The sequence below is a fragment of the Pseudonaja textilis genome, chromosome 4 (genome assembly GCF_049901715.1).
Source record: "Pseudonaja textilis isolate UNSWEBS1 chromosome 4, rPseTex1.2, whole genome shotgun sequence".
NCBI lineage: Eukaryota > Metazoa > Chordata > Lepidosauria > Squamata > Elapidae > Pseudonaja > Pseudonaja textilis.
The window spans coordinates 86,614,492-86,630,668 of NC_141993.1; the positions used below are offsets into that span (position 1 = coordinate 86,614,492).

A 16,177-nucleotide genomic window follows, 5' to 3' on the forward strand; every position below is an offset into this window, starting at 1 on the left:
GTCAAAAGAAAAGGAATGTTGCAGGGCAACCAAAGAAGACCCAGCCAATCATCTGGGACTCAACGGGAGGCAGAGAATAGATGGGGGAGGGCGCAGTCAGAGGTGGGATTTGCCGGTTCTCCGAACTACTCAAAATTTCCGCTATTGGTTCTCTAGAACCTGTCAGAACCTGCTGAATACCACCTCTACTCCCAGCTGTGTTGATTCTGTCATTTTGCAAGCAAACTCAGCCCAAGTGAGAATACAATTCTTCCCCTTCCTTTACCTGCCCTAATTCATCCCCTTCTTTCTTCTTTCTCCTTCCGGGTTCCTCAGAAGCGGACGGTGATCTGTGATCCGGTGTTGTGCCAGCCACTCAACTGCTCCCAGCCAGTCCATCAAAGTAATCAGTGCTGCCCTGTGTGTCAAGGTAACGTGGGCAGGGCAGGATTAAGCCTGCAGATGGGATGCTGGGCTCTCTTGTCAGATACAGGCAGTCCTCGGCTTACAACAGTTCATTTAGGGACCATTCCTTTTTTTTTTTAATTTTTCTCACCACATATGGTAATATGAGCCAGGTATCTGATGACATTTCCAACATATTTCAGATTTGTTCTTGAACATTCTTGCTGTTCTTGTCGGGGGGGAAATGCCACCTGTAAAACATCTTATACAAGTTTTCTTTATAAGCTGTTGACATTGTCATTTTATAATTTTGAGACCACAATTTTTGCCATTTCTCTAAATCAATCCCATATCCAAAATTCTTCCCCCAAGCAATCATAGTTTCTTTAACTTCTTCTAGTTTAATTTCTAATGGATATCCATACAGTTTTTTAATTACCTTTTCATCAGTACCTGTCAAAATCTTCTCTAAATCAGTCAATTTATCATAGAAACCTTCTGTTTTAAGATCTTTATCATACCTTGAATATTTAGGGACCATTCAAAGTTACAACAGCGCTGAAAAAAGTAACATGTGACCATTTTTTTCACACATACGACCATTGCAGCATCTTCCACGGTCCCATTGATTTACATTCGGATGCTTGACAGCTGACTCATGATGGTGGCAGAGTCCTGTGATCTCCTTTTGGGGACCTTCTGACAAGCAAAGCCAATGGGGGAAGCCAAGATTCACTTCACAACCGGGTCACTAATTTTTAACACAACAGCAGTGGTCCACTTAACAACAGTGGCAGGAAAGCTTCTCAGATTCATGGCACCCCTGTCTTGCTCAGCAACAGAATTGCTGGGCTCCGTTACAGCCGTCCAAGTCGAGGACTACCTGTTTGCTCTTGAGGACAGTCAGAGGGATGCAGACTAACAGGGGAGCCAATTCCATGGGGATGAACTTTCAAAGGGGGCAAATAATCCCATCTGGGAATTTAAGAACAGCCAGAAGGAGCTGCTGCAAAATATTGCCTAGGAATTAGGAATGCACTAACGGATCAGAATGCTCCCGGCTCTTCTTGTTCACTTGGGGCGGGTGAGCAGGAACATTTCCAGACAAAGCAACTCACCCCCTTTTGTTTTTTTTAAACCTTCTAGCAACATATGTTCAATACTTGAAACCTAAAATAGAGGTGATGCAGAGGTTGGGGCTGTGATTTGAGCCATGGCTGCTTCCCTGTCTAGAGAGGGAGGGACATAGTTATAGAGATATAACTAGATATATAGATAGTTATAGAGGGATATAGATAGATATAGATAGTTATAGAGGGAAAGGAAGGAGGGAAGGAAAGAGGGAGGAATGAAGGAGAGGGAGGGAAGGTGGGAGGGTGGGAGGCAGTAGTGGGATTCAATTTTTTTTTAACTACCGGTTCTGTGGGCGTGGCTTGGTGGACGTGGCAGGGAAAGGATACTGCAACATCTCCAGTCAGAGGTGGGATTTGGCGGTTCTCCGAACTACTCAAAATATCCGCTACCGGTTCTTTAGAACTGGTCACAACCTGCTGAATACCCACCTCTGATAGGAAGGAAGGAAGGAAGGGAGAGAGGATGGGAGGGACGAAGAAAGGGTGAGAGGAAGTAAGGGAGGGAGGGAGGAAGGGAGAGGAAGGGAAGAGAGGAAGGAAGGAGAGGAGGGGAAGGGAGAGAGAAGGGAGGAGAGGAAGGAAGGGGGAGGGAAGGAAGGGGAGGAAGGAAGGGGAAGGGAGAGAGGAAGGAAGGAAGGGAGAGGAAGGGAGGGAGAGAGGAAGGAAGGGAGAGAGGAAGGGAAGGGAGAGGAAGGGAGGAAGGAAGGGGAGGGAGAGGAGAAAGGAAGGGAAGGAAGGGAGAGAGGAAGGAAGGGAGAGGAAGGAAGGGGGAGGAAGGAAGGGGGAAGGGAGAGAGGAAGGAAGGGAGGGAGAGAGGAAGGGAGGGAGGAAGGGAGGGAGAGAAGGAAGGAAGGGGAGGGGAAGGGAGAGAGGAAGGGAGGGAGGATGAGAGGAAGGAAGGAGGGAGAGAGAGAAAGGAAGTGTGACGAAGGAAGGAAAGAAAGGAAAAGGAAAGGGAGGGAAGGAAGAAGGAAGGAGATGGATGGGTGAGTAGATGAAAGGAAGGGAGATGAGTGAGTGAGGAATTGGATGGATGGATGGATGGTAGGCAGGGAGGAGGAGGGGAGGGGAGGGGAAGAGAGCAGAGGAGTCAGGTAGGTGGTTGACAGAGCCTAGAGAGACCCAGGGAAATATCTGCAGGCACATTGCATCACGGACATCCTTCCAGCTAGAAAACGGACACCTGCCCTTTCAAGCCAGAGATTTCTGTCTTCCCCACACCTTAAGCCCCATGCAGGTCAGGCAGAGCTAGTTGGGTAGAAGATGGTTCTGGACGTAGCTTGGAGGGCACTGCCCCACTGACAAGGGGCAGTTTGGGCCAAGCTGCCCAAGGAAGGCCTGGGAAGAAGGAAGCCCCCCCCTCCTGCTGTAGGGGAGTGTAGCTGTCCCAATCACAGCTGAGCCTGGTTTTCTTCCCCTTCCGCCCCTGATGTGTCTGTACCTCCTCTCTTCCCGAACAGAAGAAAATGAAGAACAGAAAAGAGCAGAGAAAATTCGAGACGGCAGCGAAGGTAAAAGCAAGAGTGGGCTGGCTGAGCATTACGGACCTTCTGGTAGAACGAACAGCAAATTCTCTCTTTTTAGCAGTTGCTCTGGCCCCCAAAGTTGCAAAGCGATTTTGTACGTGTACCCTAAAGCCCCTGGGTCGCATGGGAGAGGGGCCTTTAATTATTGCTCAGGGTCACGTTGTCATCAGAGCTAAATTCAAGTGAAATAATTATTCCAGTTTGTATTAAAGAGAAGGTTATGTTTGTCAAGGCTGATGGGTCTAGTGGAGAGGCCTCCAAAATTGGCAACTCTAAGACTTGTGGACTTCATGGCTGGCTGGGAAATTCTGGGAGTTGGAAGTCCACAAGTCCTAAAGTTGTGAGAACCCTGGTCTAATGAACCCAACATGACAAGGGCATGGCTAGTTTCCACAACTGTGAACTGTCCAACCCACTTTAGGTTCTCGCATGGCTACTTAAAAAGGCTTATTTTATTTTATTTACTTTTACTTTACTTTTAACTTAACTTAACTTTAATTTACTTTCACTTTCACCTTTACCTCTACTTTTACTTTACTTTTACCCTTACTTTACTTTAACTTTACGTTACTTTTACCTTTACTTTTACCTTTACTTTACTTTAACTTTACGTTACTTTTACCTTTACTTTTACCTTTATTTTTACTTTTACTTTACTTTTACCCTTACTTTACTTTAACTTTACTTTACTTTTACCTTTACTTTTACCTTTACTTTTACCTTTACTTTTACCTTTACTTTTTTACTTTATTTTTTTACTTTACTTTTTTATTTTTTACTTTATTTTTTATTTTTTTATTCTATGTTATTATTTTTTATTATTTATTTTATTTATTTATTGTATTATCATTTATTAAAATTTTAAAACTGTCCACCTACTTCAGAGAGGGGCTCTACATTTTGTTGAAATGCAGCTAAACGTCTTTTCCCCACTTTTTATACTTCATTTTTATAGTTATTGCTGTTATTTCCATTTTTCCAAATGCTGGCTCGAGTGTTATTGTTGAAAAGGGAGGATAAAAATTGAATAATAAATACTGAAAAAGAATGAAATATTTTTCAGTTGACTTTAGCTCGGGCCTCTGAGGAGGCCTTCCAGATGTTTTGGATTACAACTCCCACGGTCTTATTGGACTTTGCTGCCTCCAACATTGAAATCCATACATCTGGAGGGCATCTGGTTGCCTTGTTTTCACCTTGTTTTGGGAGCTGCTTTGAAAACCTTTGGATCAATGAAAGGGTGAACAATCCATACCACAAATAACAAATGTGTAGTTTCTCTTAGGAAGAATGAAGAAAAGAAACAAGTTGAGATTGTAGCTAAAAGTGTTCCCAGAAGGACATTTCTGTTGGAAACACCACTGCTTAGATCCCAGGAACAGAAGTCCTCCAATCTAAATGGCCTCCCATTAGGAAAAGCTGGTTAAAAAAAAACTTTAGTTGCTTTAGACTGCTTATTTCTTTTAGGAGCCGCTTTCTAAATGTGACTTTGTGTTCATATTAACTGGTCTGTGTTTATTTATATCTATATTTATGCTTATATATGTATCTCTCTGTGTTATATACTCTATATGTAGGTAAATAGGTAGATAAGTAGGTGGGTGGGTGGGAAGGTAGGTAGGTAGGTAGATAGTCAGACAATAGACGATAAATTATAGATGGATGATAGATGATAGATAGATAGATAGATAGATAGATAGATAGATAGATAGATAGATAGATAGATAGACAGACAGGCAGGCAGGCAGGCAGACAGGCAGACAGGCAGATGAGACAATAGATAAATTATAGATGGATGATAGATAGACAGACAGACAGACAATAAATAATAGATAAATTTTAGGAAGGTAGATAGGTAATAGTAGCAATAGCACTTAGATTTATACACCCCTTCACAGTGCTCTACAGCCCCTTTCTAAGAGGTTTACAGAGTCAGTATATTTGCCCCCAACAATCTGGGTTACCCTCATTTTACCCACCTCAGAAGGCTGGAAGGCTGAGTCAACCTTGAGCCTGGTGAGATTCGAACTGCCAAATTGCAGTCAATCAGCAGAATTAGCCTGCAGTACTGCACTCTGACCACTGCGCCACCATGCCTCACAACAGAAAGATAGATGATTGATTGATAGATAGACAGATACTGTAGATAGATGATAGATAGATAAATAGAGAGAGAGAGAGAGACAAACAGACAGAGATGGACAGACAGAGATGGATAGATAAAGATGGATAGAAATAGAGATGAAGATAGATATAGATGATAAATAGAGTTATTGACTAGAACTAATCCTGACCTTTTTATTTTTTTTAGCTTAGCCACAGCTTAGCAAAGAAGAGATGAGGGTTCAGGGCCATTTGGGGACTACAGTTCTAACACTATGATCTACACTGCATTTAAGGCAGATGCTCTGATCCTCTTTCTCTATCTTAGGATGCTATTTTGATGGGGACAAGACGTGGAGACGCGCAGGCACACATTGGCACCCTGTAGTGCCCCCCTTTGGGCTCATCAAATGCGCGATTTGCACCTGCAAGGTAGGAAAGGAACGTCACCAGACCTTTGAAAAAGCCTGTTGCACCAGCGGGTTTAACCCAGATGCTGTTAGTCCATTTTGCACAGTCCACTGAAACTATAAAACAAACTGAACGGGCTGGAGTTGGGCAACCTAGGAAACGCCAGAAAAACGTCAGTTGTTTAATTGAGTCTTGGCCCATTTTATGAACTTAGGAAGTTATTAAGCGAATCCCTGCAGTTGGTAAGTTGGTAACACAGGCTTGTTCAGTGAATCGGGCTTCCCCGTTGACTTTGCTTTGTCAGGAAATGGCGAAAGTGGGAATCATGTGACCCTGGGACATTGCAAACTGTCATAAATGCCAAGCGTCCGAATTTGCCAAGTGTCCGAATTTTGATCCTATGGTCCTGGGGATGCTGCAACTGTCATTAGTGTGAAAAATATAAGTCACTTTTTTTTTTTCAAATGATCAGTAGAATAGAATAGAATAGAATAGAATAGAATAGAATAGAATAGAATAGGGAATGGAATGAATAGAGTAGAGTAGAGTAGAGTAGAGTAGAGTAGAGTAGAGTAGAATAGAATAGAATAGAATAGAATAGAATAGAATAGAATAGAATAGAATAGGGAATGGAATGAATAGAGTAGAGTAGAGTAGAATAGAATAGAATAGAATAGAATAGAATAGAATAGAATAGAATAGAACAGGGAATGGAATGGAATGAATAGAGTAGAGTAGAATAGAATAGAATAGAATAGAATAGAATAGAATAGAATAGAATAGAATAGAATAGAATTCTTGATTGTCATTGCATTCCACGAATACAATGAAATTTGAAAGCTACTCCAGCACAGTGCCCCAAACACTACATCACAATCAAACTACAGAGTATTTAAAAATTACAACAACAACAACAACAATAATAATAGGACTAAATCACAAATGCCCTGTTTGATTCAAGACAATTGCTGCCTTGGAAAAGAAACTGTTTCTCAATCTATTAGTCCTCATTTTAGGACACCTCTAATGCCTCCCCTGATGGTAACAATGTGAAATATGAATGTTCCAGGCTGAGAACGGTCTGTGGAGATTTTTAGTGCTCTAGAGAGGAGTCTGGTCCTTGCAATCTCTTCCAAAGAAGAAAGAGAGCAACCAATGATTTTTTTTTGTGATGTGTTTATAACTCTCTGGAGCATCTTCTTATCCACTGCAGAGCATCCAGCATACCACACCGTTTACACAGTATGCCAAAATGCTCTCAATGGTAGAACGGTAGAAAGTAACCAGCCACTTCTCACCCAAACTACTCTTTTTCAACAGCCTCAGAAAGTGCAGGCGCTGTTGGGCCTTCTTTGCAGTGGCCAAAGTGTGGACCGACCAAATAAGGTTGTCAGAAATGTGGGTTCCTAGGAATTTAAAACTATGAACTCTTTCCACACAGTCTCCATTGATATATAGTGGGAGAAGCTCTGCTTTGCATCTTCTGAAGTCTATAATCAATTCTTTGGTCTTTTTGATGTCCAGGGCGAGGTTATGACTCTTGCACCACAAGACCAGTCTGAGGACCTCTGACCTATAGCAAGAGGTTCTCAGACTGGTCTTCAATAAATGAATGATTGTAGGTCGAGAACTGCCTATATGGCACTTCATGTAGCCTTGTTGACTCTTAAATGGTTAGGACAGCGGTTCCCAAGTTCTTCTGTTTGAGGATTTGATGGGATTTGTAATCCGCAGGATGTCATGTGCTGGGAATTTGCTCTGTGTGTGTATATGCTGTCCTGGTTCTTTTGGGTGCTAAAATCTCCCCTCTATGATTGCGCAGGGAACCACAGGAGAAGTTCACTGTGAGAAGGTGCAGTGCCCCCAGCTGGCCTGCAGTAACCCCATCCGGGTCAACCCATCTGACTGTTGCAAGCAATGCCCAGGTAAGTGAAACCTGTCAGGTTACACTTTGCCAGCCAGCCCAGTCCTATCCCTACTGCAGGACAGAATGGTGGTAATCGGTTCTCCTTGTAATGTCCCTGTGATGATCCGGGGCATGCCACAAAGTCAACACAGCCAGAGAATAAGTAGGAGTTACTTTATTAGCTCCAACTTTTCCCCCAACATTCTGGTTACTCTCTGGTCTGGAGAAAAACTCACCCATGAACTTGCAACAGCCTTTGGCTGCAGATACTTCAGTCCAAATGTTGTAAACAGAAAACTTCAAATTATAAATCCAACAAGGCAAGATAAGGTAATAAATCTGGCAGAATAAGATAAGGAGTTACAAGGTAGTAAATCAAACCAGTTGGGACGGTGCTCAGATAACAGCAGCCAACACTAGGTGAACTCAGCATTTGTTCCTGACAATCACCCCTCCCATCTGCCGCTCCTTTAAACTCCATCCCCAGGTGTAGCTAATTAAGGGAATCAGGGCCCTTTCCTCCCCTGTAAGCCATGCAACCCATGTTGCTCTCTTCTCCATTCCTCCCTGCGTGCCCTAGGATGAAGAGGGGGTGGGCCTGGGTCTTCCTCTGAACTCCCTCTCCCTTGTTCTACCTCTCCCCTGTTCTGCCCAGCTGGACTTTGCCCTTCCCAGTTTCCTCCACAGCCAATGGAGACATCTTCCTGTTCATCTTCCTTCTCAGAGTCAGACTTTGACAAGGGCATGACAGTCCCAGCAACGTTGAGAAAATGATTCCTTTAGCAGCAGCTCCCCGCTTCTCCAAAATACTTCTTACAGAGTAATCCTCAAATTACTCAAAGCCAGTCTTTGAGTCTGGCTAATACGGGCATATCTCATGACAGTCATAAAGTGGATCACTACAAGACTTTTTTTGCAATGTTTTTTTTTTTTTTTGTGGTGGTCATTGAGTGAATGGGGCAGTTCCATTTCCCGGTTATGCTGGCTGGGGAATTCTGGGATTTGGAGTCCACCCATCTTAAAGTTGATGAGATTGAAAAAAACAGTGTTGTAAATTGTGCCCAGAAAAGTTGTGGTGGTGCTACAGGACTTTGAAGGCACAGTGATTAGAACGCAGTATTGGAGGCTAACTGTGCCCCACTGCTAGAAGTTCAATCTGGATTGGCTCAAGGTTGACTCTGCCTTCCATCCTTCTGAAGTCTGTAAAATGAGGAGCCAGATTGTTGGTGTCAATAGGCAGGATGGATGGATGATGGGTGGATGGATGAATGATTGGTGAATGAATGATGGATGGAAGAATGATGGATGGATGGATGGATGGATGGATGGATGGATGGATGGATGATGGATGGATGGATGGATGATGGATGGATGGATGATGGATGGATGGATGGATGGATGGATGGATGGATGATGGATGGATGGATGGATGATGGATGGATGGATGAATGATGGATGGATGACTGATGGATGGATGGATGAATGGATGGATGGATGGATTGATGGATGAATGGATGATGGATGGATAGATGGATGGATGATGGATGGATGGATGATGGATGGATGGATGATGGATGGATGAATGATGGATGGATAGATGGATGGATGGATGGATGGATGGATGGATGGATGGATGGATGGATGGATGATGGATGGATGATGGATGGATGGATGGATGGATGGATGATGGATGGATGGATGGATGATGGATGGATGGATGAGGGATGGATGGATGGAGAGATGGATGGATGATGGATGGATGATGGATGGATGATGGATGGATGGATGGATGGATGGATGGATGGATGATGGATGGATGGATGGATGAGGGATGGATGGATGATGGATGGATGGATGGATGAATGATGGATGGATAGATGGATGGATAGATGGATGGATGGATGGATGATGGATGGAGAGATGGATGGATGATGGATGGATGATGGATGGATGATGGATGGATGGATGGATGGATGGATGGATGGATGGATGATGGATGGATGGATGGATGGATGGATGGATGGATGGATGGATGGAGAGATGGATGGATGATGGATGGATGATGGATGGATGATGGATGGATGGATGGATGGATGGATGCATGGATGGATGGATGGATGGATGGATGGACGGATGAGGGATGGATGGATGAGGGATAGACAGACAGACAGAACCACTACGGAAGAGCTGTGGTTTTGCAGTGGTTAGAATGCAGCATTGTAAGCTAACTCTACCCACTTTCAGGAGTTTGATCCTGACCAGCTCAATGTTGACTCAGCCTTCCATCCTTCCAAGGTCGGTAAAATGAGAACCCAAATTGTTTGGAGAAATATGCTGACTTCATACACTGCTTAGAGTGGGCTGTAACACATTATGAAGTGGTATATATGCTATTGAATAGATGGATGGATGGATGTGTGGTTGATGGATAGATAGAGGGGGAGGGAGAGAGGGAGAAGGAGAAGGAGGGAGAGAGAGAGAGTGTGCATGGAAGAGCTGTGGTTTCACCATGGCTAGAATGCAGCATTTCAGGCTAACTCGGCCCACTGCCAGGAGTTCGATCCTGACTCAGCCTTCCATTTTTCCAAGGTCGGTAAAATGAGAACCCAGATTGTTGGGGACAAATATGCTAACTCTGTAATCCGCCCAGAGACAGCTGTAAAGCATTGTGGAGCTATATAATAAGTCTTAAGGGCTATTACAATTCTAGCCAACGTTCTCCTTTTCTGCTCTTTCCGTGTTCGTCATACTCGCGTCTTTCCTCCACAGCCTTGGAGAAGAGCTCCTCCCTGCTCTCCGACATGATGCAGGCGGACGGCCCTCGAGCTTGCAAGTTTGGGCGGCAGTGGTACATGCACAACGAGAAGTGGCACCCTACGGTGCCCCCTTTTGGGGAAATGAAGTGCATCACCTGCTGGTGCCTGGTGAGTACGGCAGGAGGAGGTGGAACTTCTACGGCAAAATTCAGTGGGTAGCTTGGAGACGGGGATGTCTCTCTCTTAGGAGATGGCCGGTATCCCAGTGGGTGGAAGAAAAACACAAGTAGTCCTTGGCTTACAACAGTTTGTTTAGTGACCGTTCGAAGTTACAACGGCACTGAAAAAAGCAGCTGTCAACTCCCTAAAACATTCCTATGCCTGTTTTAGTAGTTGCCATAAAAGGGGGGGGGGGAGGAAGGAAATCTGGAAGAGCAGTTGAAAGCGAAAGTCCATTCCAACTCTTTATCTTTAAAAGATTGTAACTAAAAAACCAGAGCTTTTGCCCATGAATATATTTAATTGGAGAACGTGATTAATGACACCCAGCCTATGAATGTGCTCAATTGGAGAATCTGGTTTATGAGACACTCGGGGGGAAGGGGGGAAACAGGGTCAGAGGGGACCGTAAATGACCTATGCCAGAGTTGGCTCCATACAGGGCAGTGCCAGTATGACGCCTCTAATAAATCCTTTGAAGTTTTTTGAAGTTTGGCTCAAGAATCATGATTTAATACGAGTGATTGCTGGAATCCTGGCAGCGACCTATGGCTGTTTTTCCACACCTATGACCATTACAGCACCCCCAGGGTCATGTGGCCAAATTCAGATGCTTGACAACTGACTCATAATTATGATGGTTGTAGTGTGCAAGAGTTACGCAATGATCCCCTTTTCGCTTAACAATTCTGGCAAGAAAGGTTGTAAAATGGGGCACAATTCACTTAACAACCGTCTCACTCAGCAGCATGAATTCTGGGGGGGAAATCAGTTGTGAGTCCTAAAGTTGAGGACTACCTGTAATCTGCCTGTATGGTCTGAAAGCCGTTGCCGCACAATTGTTGTCTTGAAGTTCTTGTTTTGGGGATTTGGGGTTCTTGTATAATCCTAGCTCTCTTCCAGCAAATTTATGTTATTGTTGGTTTTTTAAAATTTCAGTCTGGAGAAACACATTGTGAGCGCCAAGAATGTTCTCCAACCGCTTGCTCCAAGGAAGGGAAAAAGGGAGACTCCTGTTGCACCCAGTGCCAAGGTGAGGGTGGTCCAGTGGTGGGATTCAAAAATGTTTATTACGGGTTCTGTGGGCGTGGCTTGGTGGGCATGGCAGGGGAAGGATACTGCAAAATCCCCAATCCCCACCCCACTAACCTGCTTTCCAGCTCCATTCTCCTGTGCAGGGCTGTTCTGACCAAGGCTTTCCGAGACCGTAATTAAGCACACACTTCGTTAAAACAACTCTTGTTTTATTGCAACGCTGGGAATTATTTTCATTCCTGGCCGGTAATGAGTCCGAAACAGTCCCTTCGAGATAAGCACCCACCTCTCTTTCCTTTGAATTTCTGCCAATAACAAAAGTGCCAAATTAACTGTAAAAAAAAACAACCGAAGTACAAAATCCACACTTAAACCTTCAAGGTTTAATCCGAATAGAGCAAACAAAGTTGCTTCCTGCAAAGGTTTCACCTCCTTTGCCTGCCCTTTATCCCTTATGGGAGGAGCAATCACCTCCAAGCCTTACTCCCGAGTTGCCCTTTATCTCAGCTGCTCTTGCCTTCTAGCAGCTCTGTGCACACCTGCACTGGGAACAGGCTCCCTCTGTTCCTCAGCCTCGCTGCTGCTAGACTCCGGAGGCTCTGGAGTCAGCACCCCACTCCCAGATGGCCTTAGCCCCATCTCTGCATCGGACGCAGGCCCCTCATCTGAGTCCTCTCCAGACTCCCAGACTGGTCCCCATTCTTCCCCTCTGTCCGATTCCGCTGCAGTCTGCACAGGCTGCCGGCTGCAACAAGGGCAACCAAAGAAGACCCAGCTGATCAGTTGGGACTCGGGTGGCGAAGAGATGGGGGAGGGGTCAGTCAGAGGTGGTATTTGCTGGTTCTCCAAACTACTTAAAATTTCCGCTACTGGTTCTCCAGAACTGGTCAGAACCGGCTGAATACCACCTCTGGTTGGACTCTCTGCACAAGGTTGTGGCCCAACTCCTGGTGGTAACACAATACAGGTAGTTTTCGGTGGACAATAGTGTGCTCAATGACCGTTCGAAGTTTGGCACACAAAAGAACCAGTGCATCATATACACTCACAGCAAATTTCCACTTCATGAGATCCAGTGAACTACAAATCCCATCGTCTTCAAACAGAAATACTGGGAACCGCTGCCCAAATCATTTGGAGTCAACAACAACGCTATGAAAAGTGCCATACAGGCAGTTCTCAATCTATAACGTTCATTCAGTGACCGCTTGAAGTTACAGTGGCCCTGAAAAAAAGAGACTTATGACCATTTTTCACACTTACAACTGTTCACAAGATTCAAAATTCACATGCTTGGCAGCTGACACATTTATGACGGTTGCAGCATCCTGGAGAGGGGGTGTCATGTGACCCCCCCCCCTTTTGTGACCTTCTGACAAGCCAAGTCCATGGGGAAGCCGGATTCACTTCACAAATGGGTTAGTCACTTAACAACTGCAGCAATTCACTTAACAACCATGGCAAGAAAAAGTCGCGAAATGGGGCCAGACTCGCTTTGCAACTGTCTCACTCAGCGACAGAAATTTGGGGCTCAAATCGTGCCCCGTGAGTCGAGGACGACTTATATTTTTGGAAGTCTCCTGTTAACATTTTATAACTATTTTAGTCGACCGGCAGCATCAGCGTTACTATAGAACCGTGATGGCAAACCTATGGCACGCATGCCACAGGTGGCATGCAGAGCCATTTTTGTGCCGGCACACGAGCTGCAGGCAAACTTACCTCACTTCGCATGTGCGTGCCTCACAACTGATTTCGGCTGGTTTGAGGCTTTTTTCGGGGCCCCGAAGGCGTGAGGAAGGCTCCTGCAGGCTTTGCAGGCCGAAAACTAACCCCGTTTCCATCACTTCCGGTCTTTTCGGAAAAAACAGGAAGTGACAAAACGGGGCTAGTTTTCAGCCTGCAAGGCTTACAGAAGCCTGCAGAAGCCTTCCTCAATCCTTTGGGAGGTTGAAAAAGGCTTCAAACCGGCCGGAAATCAGCTGTGAGGCCCAGTGCAGGTAAGGCAGCGGGAGGTAGGCAGGTGGGTGGGGGATTGCACCTGCGTGCGTAAGGGGCGTGTGCATTGCCTTCTGGGTGCTGGCACGCGAGTGTGAGCATGCAAGCGCACACACAATTTTTGGCACAGGAGCCCAAAAAGATTAGCCACCCTTGCTATAGAGTTTTGGGTGGCCTTATACATGCCATTAAAAACTTGAGGAGGCCAGTCAGTCCAATTAAAAGAACAGCAACAAAATAAATCCCCTTTTTGTCCCGCTTCAGTCTGATCAAACCGGCCCATCTAATTCATATTTTTCCCCCCCACTGGCCTTTTCTGTTCCCTCTTTGTGTCCTGCAGCATCAGAGATCCTTCAAGAAGAAGCTCAAGGGACCTTTGAAGGGGTGACCAAGCACTCCTGGAGGCATTAACCAGCCCAAACCAAGAAGCGCGGATGCCCCAAAAGATATTTTAAAGTTGCTAAAGGCAGGCAGGCAGTCTGGAGCGAGATCTTTCTGGGATCCTTCTTAAAGACACCCAAGTTTTGGCGGTGGTCTCCAAGCCACAGGAAGACTTTAAGATCTTCTCCTCACAGAAGAAGCATCCATCCATTCTCCTGAGCACCTTTTTTGCATCTGTTTCTCTAAGGGGAAAAAAAACAACCCGGCATTTATGGGTTCCTTGAGGAACTGGGAATTGATATTACATGTCTAGGATATGCAGTAAAACTCTAGAATGGAACCAGGATTCTACCCAAATCGGGGGCGCCTCTTCCATGTCCCCTTGAACTTAACACGTTGATGCCGTCATCTTAATTTCACAACCTCTTGGGCTACGTGACCTCTTCAAAAGGAACCATATTGCTTCAGTCGTACCAAAACACGATCCAAAGGAAGGGAAGCACCTCTTTCCCCAAAGTAATATATATATGTATGTACTGTATGTATGTATGTATGTCAGGAATGTGTGTATTGGGGGAGGAGGAGGTTGGGTGCTTCCTCTTTGTTTCCTTTGGTTGTATAATTTATGTTGTCCGCGGCTTCTTCTATCCCGGCTCAATTCAAAAAAAACGGAAGGGTCGATGTTGAAGATGAAATATTTATTTTTTGAAAAGGAAGATCAGCCGAGTAAAATGCACCTGAGGTGGAGCAAACGCTTGTGGTAATTCCCTCTTTTATTTCCCCCTCTCCCACGGGTTTTTAATTCCATGGGAATTTCCATGGTTGGATTAAAAGCAGATAACAGATCATCAGTGTTGGAAGGGACCTTGTAGGTCATCTAGTCCAACCCCCCGCCCAAGCGGGAGACCCTACACCATTTCTGACAAATGGCAGTCTCTTCTTGAAAGTCTCAACTGATGGTGCTCCCACAACTTCCGAGGGCAACTTCTGTTCCATGGGTTGATTGTTCTCACTGTCAGAAAGTTTCTCCTTATTTCCAAGTTGAATCTCTCATTCAGTTTCCATCCATTGTTCCTTGTCTGGCCTACAGGCGCTTTAGAAAACAGCTTCACTCCTTCCTCCTCTCTGTGGCAGCCCCTCCTCAAATATTGGAAGACTGCTATCCTGTCTCCCCTGGTCCTTCTCTTCACTAGACTAGCCAAGCCCAGTTCCTGTAACCGTTCTTCCTATGTTTTAGTCTCCAGTCGCCTAATCATCCTGGTTGCTCTTCTCTGCACTTTTTCTAGAGTCTCAACATCTTTTTTATAGTGTGGTGACTAAAACTGGATGCTAGTCTTACTAAGGCTACTTACTACTTAGTCTTACTAAGGCTTCATAGAGTACTTTAGAAATTGCTTTATAAAGCAGTTTGTAATGGTAAAGGCAACCAGAGGAGGAGGAGGAGGAGGAGGAGGAGGAGGAGGTGGTAATTCCCCGTTAGGAGAATGAGCGCATACAGGGAGACATATCTGAGAGTAGTGTTTGAATAATACACATATAGCACACAGATAAACTTATATTAAATGTAGATTTTTACTTCCAGAAAGGTTGAAAGCAAAGTCCAAAATAGGCAGTCCAAAGTCATTCACAGTTAAATCAGTCGGTGTTCATTTCAGGGATAATTCCAATATCAAAGTCCAGAATCAAAAACAGTTCAGTAACAAACTTGCATCAAATCCATATCAGTCAATAATATCAGTCAATTAGAAGAAATGGAGGAACGGCAATAATTTCCAACAGAAAGAAACAGAGACTCACTCGCACTCTCTTCTGAGACTCAGACTAATACAAACCAGGTTTCTGGCTCCATCTTATGGCCATTTGAGAAACCACACCTAATTACAGTTTTGCATTTTGTTAAAGATATAGTTTTTAAATGTTTATCCTGGTTTATATATTTCTAACCCAAATACCTGTTAGGTGACTTATATTCCTAACAGAGGAGGAGAAGGAGGAGGAGGAGAAACAAGGATTTAACGTGTCACTCTTGCAGTCTTGCAAACATCCTTGAAATTTCCTGGGAAATCATCAGCTATAATCTCACTTGCAGAAAACCACAGGATACTCCAGGTTTTTCTTGCAACTCAATGTGAGGTTCAAGCAATCGGAACCAGTCATGAAGGCAGGGAGTCCTTGACTTACAACTGTTCATTTTGTGACTGGCACTGAAAGTCAGCACGGCACTGGAAAAAGTGACTGATGACCGTTTTCCACATGGATGACCCCAGGGGTGGGATTCTACCGGTTTGGACCGGTTCAAGTGAACCATGTTCAGAGTTTTGCAGC

General features: G+C 44.7%; 1 protein-coding gene across 1 annotated transcript in view; it reads left to right on the forward strand.

Moving 5' to 3' along the window:
- CHRD (chordin) overlaps positions 1-13,935 on the forward strand; it is a 57,354-nt gene extending 43,419 nt beyond the window's left edge. Inside the window, exons 18-24 of the mRNA XM_087933570.1 lie at positions 316-409; positions 2,978-3,028; positions 5,475-5,578; positions 7,380-7,482; positions 10,233-10,387; positions 11,378-11,471; positions 13,812-13,935. Of these exons, the coding sequence (XP_087789696.1) occupies positions 316-409; positions 2,978-3,028; positions 5,475-5,578; positions 7,380-7,482; positions 10,233-10,387; positions 11,378-11,471; positions 13,812-13,882 (672 nt within the window). The 3' untranslated portion in view covers positions 13,883-13,935. The remainder of the gene's footprint in view (positions 1-315; positions 410-2,977; positions 3,029-5,474; positions 5,579-7,379; positions 7,483-10,232; positions 10,388-11,377; positions 11,472-13,811) is intronic.
- The last annotated feature ends 2,242 nt before the right edge of the window (positions 13,936-16,177 follow it).